This window comes from Saccoglossus kowalevskii, chromosome 4, assembly GCF_978046115.1.
Source record: "Saccoglossus kowalevskii chromosome 4, keSacKowa6.1, whole genome shotgun sequence".
Classification (NCBI taxonomy): Eukaryota; Metazoa; Hemichordata; class Enteropneusta; family Harrimaniidae; genus Saccoglossus; species Saccoglossus kowalevskii.
In genome coordinates, this window is record NC_140644.1 from 31,115,403 (window position 1) to 31,126,040 (window position 10,638).

At 38.6% G+C, this 10,638-nt stretch overlaps 1 protein-coding gene across 1 annotated transcript; it reads right to left on the bottom strand.

Annotated features, from left to right (window-relative positions):
* Positions 1 to 172: 172 nt before the first annotated feature.
* LOC100378311 (transient-receptor-potential-like protein) lies at positions 173 to 9,095 on the bottom strand. The gene is made up of 7 exons (XM_002733719.3): positions 8,052 to 9,095; positions 7,206 to 7,572; positions 6,132 to 6,618; positions 5,032 to 5,230; positions 1,815 to 2,024; positions 1,190 to 1,368; positions 173 to 585 (listed from the first exon to the last, which is right to left on the bottom strand). Exons 1-7 carry the CDS (start codon positions 9,093 to 9,095, stop codon positions 210 to 212), a joined length of 2,862 nt encoding a protein of 953 aa, XP_002733765.1. The 3' UTR covers positions 173 to 209.
* Between the last annotated feature and the right edge of the window lie 1,543 nt (positions 9,096 to 10,638).

Below are 10,638 nucleotides of genomic sequence, written 5' to 3' on the forward strand. Positions count from 1 at the left end.
ATGTTTTATAAAATTTATACGACTGTTGAAAACCTCTAAACCAATCACGCGTTTAGAGTGGCCACTGACTGAAGTAACCTCGCAAAGACTCATGGGTAATGGGCGTTGCCAAATGGCTTCTATAGCCAATGAAATATAAATGTGGTATAATAAATTACTGAATCTCAAATCATTCGAATCAAATAAATAAAATGTAATTGTACTATTAATTACAACTGAGTATATAAATGTGTGTGATACAAGTCAGAGCTCGTCGGCAAGAGGCCATTGACACTGCTCTCTTGGGCTGCACTGTTCAACGCACGTCGTAACGACTCTTGCAATTCTTCTTTGATTTCACTGCGAATCGTATGGATTAGGTCGTCTTTCAGCGACTCGAGTTCAGATTTATCAAATGACTGGGAGATGAACGATGGAGGGTTCACTGTTGACAAACTGCGTCGCGGGGCACCCACTATAGTCGTCGACTCGTTTTCGGGAGCACCCGAGATTCCCCGTAACTCGCCGATGATCTCGTGCTTCACATTCTCTATCTGTGACGTACCACGCATTTGTTCCTTCTTCCGGTCTGCTCTCAACTCGTATCTGCAAAAAAGGGGGTTCGTAAATTACACGGCACCTCGAATTGGTAGATTTAAATTATGTATGTAATATACTGTACACTATCTATAGTCAAAAATGCAACATAACATCAAAACAACTTAAAATAAATACATAGATATAGAGTATTATAGTTATATTGCTATTACATTTCACCAATATACTTTGCTGCAATATTAGCAATAAAACTATCATCTACACTTAACAAATCATTTTTAGATCAAGTTTTCGTTGTAAACTTAGCTTTCTCTCGTAAAAAGATACCCTTATCTGTTGCACTTCAGCACATTGACATTCTGACAGGACATGAACTTCACTGCAAACGTAATGGTTGTCACACAAACTTAATAACATTTTCTCTCTAAATTTTTGCATCTTAACTTTTCTATTGACAATGCTTTGCCTGCATCGGTTATATATATTCATTTTTTCCTGGTTGGAGTCCATATGTTATCAATGTAGCACTATTTTCATTATTTTAAATTAAGTTTAAAGTGCGGCGGTCGTCGCACCGCGTCCTGTTCGATATGGGACTCATAGCGACGTATACAAGTGTGTAAAATACATTGTTTGTTTAGTGCCCTCTCACCTTAGACTCGATATATCCTGTTTGATTTCATTCAAGTCATCCTCGTTGACGCCATCCTGTTTTTGCTCTGCTTTTTGTTGGTGTATATATCGACTGACCAATCTTTTCATTACATCCTGGTATTTGATATTTTCTTGTAGCGGAGGCCCAATAACACCGTCACTGTTTAAATGCGTTTTCTGAACATTAAAAAAACCGGAACACACACATTTATTCATACAAAATGTGTTGATAGATAGCAAGGGTCTCATTTTTGGTACCAGATTTATAGAATTGAATTGCATGAACAAATACACGTGATATACCGACATACACAAACTAAGTAATAAGTCACATGATTGTCACACAGTAAACATCAGTCGAATCTTACAAGATGGTGGACAGCCATTTTATTAATAATACACGTGTTATGATGACATCACATATATTGCGTAATGATAGCCTCGATCGCAAAGTAATGTTACTGGCACGTAGTACATAGCTCGTATATAGTATTTGAATAATAACATGACAATGATCGCAAGTGTCATAACTTTCAACAGACAACTCGAATCTGTGTCGTCTGCAAATATGCAAATGATTTGCACACGTCATTCAAAATATGTCATTATCGTTTACATCTCACCTTTATCGTCCCTTCCAATGACTGCCTCTGTGGTCTAGATTTTGTCTTTTCACAACTCCCGCACATGATTCTCTGTATTGCTTTGAAAAAGCATACCATCGATTTTGGGCTTATGATTAAATTGAATGGCGGCGGCAGTGTTGACCCCTCGTCAAAATAACTCATCCAGAGTTTTGTACGCGCGAATTTCCACTCCCTATCTGCATGGTCCTGTCATAAAAGATAATGGTTAGAGAGGTGTGTATGCTTATGCTACAATTATATTACATTTATACTCCCATATTCGAACGATTTAGATTTCGCTTATAGTCACTGGAAATAACGAAATCAGAGTATATATATATAAAGCGTAACATATCTTAAGAAGTCTTACGTTTTTCGATTTCAGCGAATTTAAATGTGACTGTCATTTTTTATTTTTTAACATAGGTGAGCATTTTAAAATAATGCTCTGTGAGGTAGAACTAAAAGTGACACGTTGCTACTGTACTCCATTTGAATAGTTTGATGCAACATAGGATATGCATAAATTACTCAAATATATGGTTTTGCATTATTATACAACGTAAGATGGGATGGTAATGAGTAAAATAAAGATCTGGACATTTATGAAATTTGTCATAAAATATCTCGCGACAACATTTTGAACACAACGTTAATGATTTTTTTTCTATTTTGTTTCGGGATATTGGAATTTACGTGATTCGCCATATAATAGTGTGGTATTCCCACACAGTATTGAATTATACAGTGACTTAATCGTGTGGCTGTTTGACGTGGAAAACTCGAATGGCGTTCAAGCAAGAAATAGGTATTATTCATATCACTCCCCGGAAAACTAGACAAACGTGGATTTTAGGATATTTGAAGTGAATCCAGTGTTTAATGTTTTTCCTAACTATATACGTAAAAAAATTGTTTTCCCTAGTTAGCATGTCTTTTTCGCGAATTTAGCGAGAGAACTGATTCGCTAATTCAAGATGTACGGTCGCTAATGACTTTATTATCAATTCAAAATGGCCACCAAACAAAGAAATCAAGGGAGATTCGCTAAATCAACATTTCGCTATTACGTCATTTTACCACAATTCGCTAAAAATTGCATGTCGCTTTTTTCAACATGTTTTACAGTATATTGGGCCCATGTGTCATTTCACTCCAGTAATGTTTCCTCGCACAAGAGTTCCTACTTAAAATTGTTGTACAAACACTACGATAAAGACTTTCCGTTTTCGACATTATGAAATTCATCCGGAGAAAGACCCTGAAACTGATTCTGACAAGATAATTTTAAAAATATATATTAAGAATAATTCATAGCGAAATGTATTTCCTATACACCTATAAAGAATTTTCATAATTACCGATTACACAAGAATATTACAGAAAAAAAAATAATTTGCTATATTCTCTATGTTTTTGCCTGAAAATGAGTGAAATTACATACAGTGTGTTCAACAACTCATGTACGAACAATAACGTTTTTAAATAAGATTTTACTTGGCAAAAATACTGTATTTTTCTGCATAAAAGAATTTAACAATGTCGAAAACGGAAAGTCTTTATCGTAGTGTTTACAGAATTTATTCATTGATAAATTGTTCGGTTTTCACAAACAAACTGTTTTACGTTTTGTTGAACACTTTCAGATCAAACTGCTGATGGTACGTGGTAAGGTAAGGTTTCGTGGCTCTCGTTCTCTACGAGATCTCGGTTTAACTTTTATAATTGAAGGAATATCTGCGCACGTTTTAAAAAGCGACGAATGTAGTGTCCTATTGTCTTTGTGAATTAATTTCTGGGAAGCAATAATTCGTATTTTTTCTCCAAAATAGATAGAGGGATAACCCAGTGCTCTGAATTCCTCAGTAAGTTTTAGCGGCTCGGAAAATGTAGGGCGCCCTCGTTTCTGAGGTGTCCACAGCTGACTATCGTTAACATCTGATCCGATGGTGAAATTGACCACTGTGAGTATCGTTCTAGTGAGCCACTGGGTGTTAGAGATATCAGCAATTTACTACCAATATGAACTTCAGGTGTAAACCTATACCTATGTGCTAGCCATGCAATTGAAAACATTGACACCCCCTGGGATGTGAGACTCAAGTATAGTGAGCTTGCAGAATGACAGACGATGTAATCAGGTCTGTGGTAAATTGGAAAAAAACCCGGGTACGATGTCATTGTTTTCAAAAGGAACAAATAAGGACTAGTTGGTTACCCTGACTTCATTCAAGTCATTCTGCAAGCACACATACCTCGGTCTGCTGGTAAGACTGGCTCATCATGGCGATGATCATATTGATTAGCACAATGATGGACGCCATATGCCAAGCTAGCAACAACACTTCTCCGATACGTTCAGTAAAGACGAGGTTCGACGACAGAATTATCGTTTCTTTTTTGACCAATCCAAAGACCGCCCAGAACAGTGTTACGCACGTGTCCGTCAAACTGTTGGTTAATTAAAGGTCTTTGCGTTACAACATGCCTGTCTATATGGTGTTGATAATTACAATCACAGATATTATAAATATATAAAGTCTGTGATTTAACATGTGAAAGGATATCTATTATTTCAGTTATACGTCCCAGACATATCACTATCCCGCTGTGGTTTAGATTGTATTTTGATGGGAACATTATAATCTAATGTTTTATATAATTAGAAATAACAGTATTCATTTAGCGATGTAAATGATGTGTGTTACCAACACAAAGTTGTTTACGATAAATTATGGCTCCGCGCCAAAGGTTACAGAGATATAATACTCAAAATGTTCACTTTTAAAACTCGGAACAGAACACAGAAAACAAGTCCTGAGTGATGTGGGGCGGGAGGGGGGGGGGGGCAACAACAATACATTTTCGAAAACCAAAATAGGGCTAATGTGTCTGTGACGTGATAAAAGAGTAGATACCCTTGAATAAATGATGTCATGGAATTGTATCAGATGTAGTCAATCTTATTTTAAATGAAAAACTTTTAGAAGTTATAATAATATATGAATATTTATAGTAATAAAACATGCATCATATATCAAAATTAGAATATGTGATCAAAACATAGAAAACGGCATTCGGGTTCTTCTCGGCAAAGCTATTTCTTTGCTAATTCAATTTAGACATTTGGTAATCGGTTCTGCAACTATATTCGATGGTTATTTACCGTTTTACTACATCTGATACAGGCCTACAACATTCAACAATCCCCTACCTCGATTTCTTGATACGACTTGCTCATCATAGCAATTAACATATTCAAGAGCACAATAATTGCCACTACGTGATAGCAGGCAAACAGAATCTCGCCGACGAATTCTGTGTAGTTATGGCCTTGTGTCGGCAATTTAATTACGTCTGTTCCGACTAAGCCAAACAGGGCCCAGAACAAAGTCTGCATGGATCTGTCTAGACTGGAAGGCAAAATAATAGTTGCGTCAAATATGGAACATGTAAGTATGTGTCTATATTGCGAGCGAAACTTCCGGAAGTTATGCATTGTATACATGATCAAATAGTTGTAATATATGTTCCCAACTACAATTTTGGGGAAATCCGATCATAACAAACAAAACTAATATCAAAGAAAAATGGCTGATGAGCTTCCCTTCAATGAGCTGACAAGTACTGAAAATGAACATATTGATTGGCGCAGTGTGTAATCTAAACCGATGAAATCGACGTTGTCAACGTATGTTGCCTATATGATTATCTATGTCAACGAAACACAGCAGTGAACGGCGTACAGGCTAGGGGTTAAAACATTCTCTAATACGTTGCACTGTACTGACTTTTATAGTATAGACTTTTATAGCGCAGCCCCCTAGTTACTAGCAGAAATCAAGTATATACGACTGGAAACTTCCCATGTCAGGGTTTATTTTAACGTATCTTTCTCAAGTAAAGTTGTGTAGTCAACGTTGATTATATAGAAATTGACAAGGAGAATTGCTACATTTCTCAGTACATCCTGGAAGGTTTGCTCAAATTCAACGATACGATAGTACTAAACATTCTAAACGAAAGGCATTCTGGGTACGCGTTTGATGTTTCACTATCCCACATTGCTAGTCTGAGCAGCGTACATAAACATGGGGAAAGAATGTCTACGTATCTGGTCAGTACCTTAAGGCGAGTAAGGACATTATCGTTCACGCCACCAACGGCGAAATAAATATAAGCAAAAATAGCTCTTCACGCCATCAACGTCGGATACATGTATAGTGTGCGTTGAGAGAATAATAAATCATCCACGATTTGCAATCAGACGACATAAAAAGCACAGAAAAATATCTAGGATTTGAATCTTCCTACCTTAGAAATGCATCCGGATTGGAATTGGACGGACAATCGGCGTCTTGAGAATGCACGGGCGAAGAACTGCCGTAGTACCAATATAGTTGATTCAAGCCACATGCGAACGATAATAAAACCAAGAAAAATATAAACAAGAACTTGGCAATGTCAATAAGCATACATCCGAGTGATATCTGCAGAGGTCCTAAATACGGGTTGGCTTGAAACAAGTAAATAATTCGAAAGAAGCTAAATACATTGGCGACAGCGAACACTCCTTCTGATATGAGAGTCGGGTCATCGCCAGGCCAGGTAGCTCGCTGAACCTCTCCATCGGTAAAACTAGGGTAGGTGCCGGATTTTTTCAGCCACCAAGCCGTAAAGCGTAAAGATATTGTGCATAGATAAAGCGAGAGCATTATGAAATCCAACCAATTCCACCATTGTCTGATGTAGGCTTTTAATCCCTCTTCCCATAATTGTTTACATTCTCCCCATATAAAACCTGTGTGTACAACGAAACAAGTATATTTTAGTAAAATCAAACGCTGTAAGCTATGTGAACGCCATAAATGTACGCGTATAGTCATGGTCCTAGACTATTGTAAATTTTACCATTTGGAAATGTAAATAATAAAACAAATAAATAAAACACACATAGAGTTTCTAATGGTCCATCCCTGAAACTTTTACATTTTCCATATTACAAGTAAATCATACATCACTGCGATTACAGTCAGATAGACTTAAAGATGAGATTCGTGGCTTATTTTTGACTATTTTGTTTTGTTTTATGCAGATTTCACAACAATGATATAATACTTGACATGGAATGTTCTATAGAGGATACTTAGTTTACGCACGGTTACTAGTAACCGTGGTTTACGCGAGTGATAAGAAAGTTGTTCCACCATGTTTACTCAGATACTGCACCCAATGGTTTAAGTTAAATGTTGAAAGTTTGTTGCATCATTACACTAGGTTTATCTTCACTGAAATGAAATGTTGAATGTTCAAGATGTTTCTAAGCAACTACTGTATCTTTTTAATTTTAAACCATTGGCAAAGCCATAAGTAATTGTTACTACTTACCAAATACCCATAAGGCAATTAATACTTCTATAAAATTCGGCTCTCTACCACGCGGACTGTCAACCCAAGTGTCGGACGGGGACGCTGGTCGTGTGCCTTCAAACCTCACAGTCGACGCGAGAACCAACAATAGCAAGAAGAACCCGAAAGAAATGCTATGGTTCATGAATTTCATAAATGGCGTCCGGAGAAGCTGTCCGATTTTGGTATGAGGGAAAAGGAGATAGCATAGCGCCATCAACGGCAGTAATAGTATGACTGCTAAACAAATCAATAGCTTGACAAAGGCATTGTGTTTCCGCCAACCAGGTAAACCTTCGTACCATATCGAGGTTAGTAATTGCTGGGTGTGCGCATGAGCAACAAACTGAAAAACAAGGGGAAAAGATGGCGGATAGTTAGTATAGCAACGTAAATGACGTATAACAACACTGGTTATTGACGATCACTGTTTTTAAATTACATTTTTACATGCAACAATATGATTGCAGGACATCCCTTGTGTGTTTAAAACGTGTTCATGGAAATAAGCTGCAGACAAATAATGGTGAAGAGTGAATTACTAGTGGCGGGAAAAGAGACAGCAACGAACCGGTTGACATGTATAATCTCAGTAGGTCATATTACACTATTTTGTATCTGCTGCGAGAGTGTTCTGACGCGAGCCCGATTTCTACGAGAAATCTAACATGGATATTGTATTGAAATTAAACTAAATCGCATGCTATTACATAATTATACGCCATGTGACCGACCACTCACATTTTCGCCCAGTAATTGCCCTACAACGTTAATGAACTGGTGACCATTTTAAATATACCCCCGGGTATTACCCATGATGCTTACCCGTTTTTGTTCAAACTTCAATGCTAGTTTTAGTCTTATTAACGTGATTTTTCCACCCATGACATCCTCTTCCGCAAACCCATCTTCGGAGTCGTTGTCTCTGTTTAAAACGGCGATAACCTCCTCCGAGCTGCGACACTGTTCAAGTAAATCCACGGCATAGGTTTTAGACTGATGACTCAGTTGTTGGTACACGTCTTTAAACTCGTTTTCCCTCATAGCCAAATGTTCCAACTCCCAGCTCAATTTAAAAGCTGTCAATATGGGATCACTACTGGTGAGGGATATCCATGCTGGGCTGGCCAACGCCTTGTAGGTGTTGATTCGATGTAATGAATGGCGTAAACTGTCTTCATGCTGCTTCTCGGTGCAGTGTTCGCAGCCACACGTCACGTTATGCGGTGTTGAAATCGTAGCACCTCGCGTTAAAAGCAATTGTAAAATCTCAAATTGGTTACAATGTGCAGCTAATATAACCGGGGAAATATCCGGAGAATAATCGCTGCTTTCTTCTTGAGGATCTTTGGTCATTTTACTCCACTCTCCTCCAAGCATCTCTCTGCTTATACTGGGGTGGTTCACCATCATCTCCACCATCTTATAGACCCCTTCCCTGATAGCGTACAGAAGTGCGTCGCCGATTTTGACGTTCGGTTGAGCCAATAATAACTCGACAATTTCAATATTTTCATTGTCAACCGAAATCTGTAAAGCGCTTCGTCCCAATATATTTGTGACGTTTACATTCACCGGGTCTGGGTGTTTCAGGCATTTCTGTATCGTAGCGTTGTCTCCTTTCTCTGCAGCTTCCATAAACATCCTCTCTTTCGCGGTCAACCTATTCCCTTCACTAAAAAGCTGCAAGGGAATACTGCTGACGCCTGAAATAACGGACGCCGACCGTCTCTGTGTGAACGCCGCATTGAGAAGACCGGAGGCAACACCGCGGTTTTGATAATTGGCATTACGAGGAAACATCATCGGACTGTCTCCTCTCGTTGGTGGCGTCACCAGCTCTAAGGTCGACGAAGATAGCTCCATCATCGTTACCTTTACACGTATGTCAGTGGCTCATAGCCTAGAAGAGTAAAGAAAGTATATGTTTATTGAGATGCATTGAAAAGCAACAACCGACTCAAATATTTTCTGAGCGTACCTGACGAGCGTAGACTTAAATAGCTGGATTTATACAACCATGTAACATAGAGACGAACCATTGCGAAATTCTGCGGTAGAATGAGCGCCTTCAACGTATCGCTTTCAAAGACGCTGGTCGATAACAATAACAAATTCAATTCCAGCGGAACTGTCATTCAATATTTTCAGAACTGTTGTTTTAATTGAGAACAACTATCAGAGTGGCGTCACGCTGTGATGGGTGGCGATCGTCTCGCAAAATACAATGAATAATAATGTTGTAATGAAATCGCTATTTGATGCGACGTATTGTATCGCTCATTCAGTTAGTGTATGGTTATATCAGGGGGAAATTCTTTTCCTCTGGGGTCTCCACACTTGTCAGGGGGGAATCTCGTCTCGTCTCTCTATCGCATCCCCTTGAGGTACGGGATCGGGAAAGTCACTTATACTTTACAGTCAAATAAGACACACACAACGAAATACGTTTCAGCTCTCGTCTTAGTCGATCTGTGGAGCACTCTATAAGACACAGCGCCCTGGGGAAAAATCCCCAGGACTATCACAAGGCTGACCCAAGACTCTTTTAGACTGCGTCAAGGCTCGCCCCAAGTCTCTCCAGGACTCGACTCGACTGCCCAGGACTGCGTCTATCGTGGAGTACTTGCCAAGACCAACTCAAACTCTCTTTATTCATTTTCAAAACTCTAACCAATTACAAAACAGTAAAAAGACTCTAGGGCGTAACCTTCAATCATAAAGCCAATCAAACTAAGTACTGAATACGTCATATCTTTTGATTAATCGTTCACTACATTAATAACTATGAATATAAACTGTCAGAATCGCGACGGTTATCTGGTAATTAGTTCCAAATCACTGAGCCAAGTTCCGTCCAAAACTTCAAATAGGCCTAAACGATGACAGACATAACACAGCAATTCAGCTAATAATCAGGGCTAATAATCAGCTAATAAAGTCGGTTAACAGATACGCAAAAACAAATTCATGACAGTTATAAGTATGTGGATGAATGCACAGCCATCGATGGGGCCGTGTAGACGATGACATCATTATATGTAATAACCTGAACTCTCAGGGGCCTGATACTAAGTTAGTATAAAGTTGCTTTGTCGAACACGTCTCATGAAATACGGTCTTCTTTAACGAGTTTTTCAAATTACAATCATTAGGAAACGAGTTTACAATTTGCCAAGGCGGGATACTCAACCCGGGAGAAATACAGAATATTTGCCAAATGAGTTTTTCTCATTAATAACGATACACAAATACAGCTTGTCACAAACACGGCAATAATGAAGCACAGCAGTTTATTAAGCGACGTATGGCGTAGGCCGCGGATGATGCGTGCAAACAAACATAGTTCAGACACACATGAGTTTAGGCTTGTACATTGACCCGACGTTGTGAGGAATCTGAGTAACGTTGT

Bases quoted from the DNA above. Each gene is read 5' to 3' on its own strand.
- LOC100378311 (XM_002733719.3), bottom strand. From the start codon at position 9,095: ATGATGGAGCTATCTTCGTCGACCTTAGAGCTGGTGACGCCACCAACG. The intron at 7,573-8,051 runs GTAAGCATCATG...CTTGTTTTTCAG, and splicing joins TGAAGTTTGAACAAAAACGG to TTTGTTGCTCATGCGCACAC. The intron at 586-1,189 runs GTGAGAGGGCAC...CCTTTTTTGCAG, and splicing joins CAGGATATATCGAGTCTAAG to ATACGAGTTGAGAGCAGACC.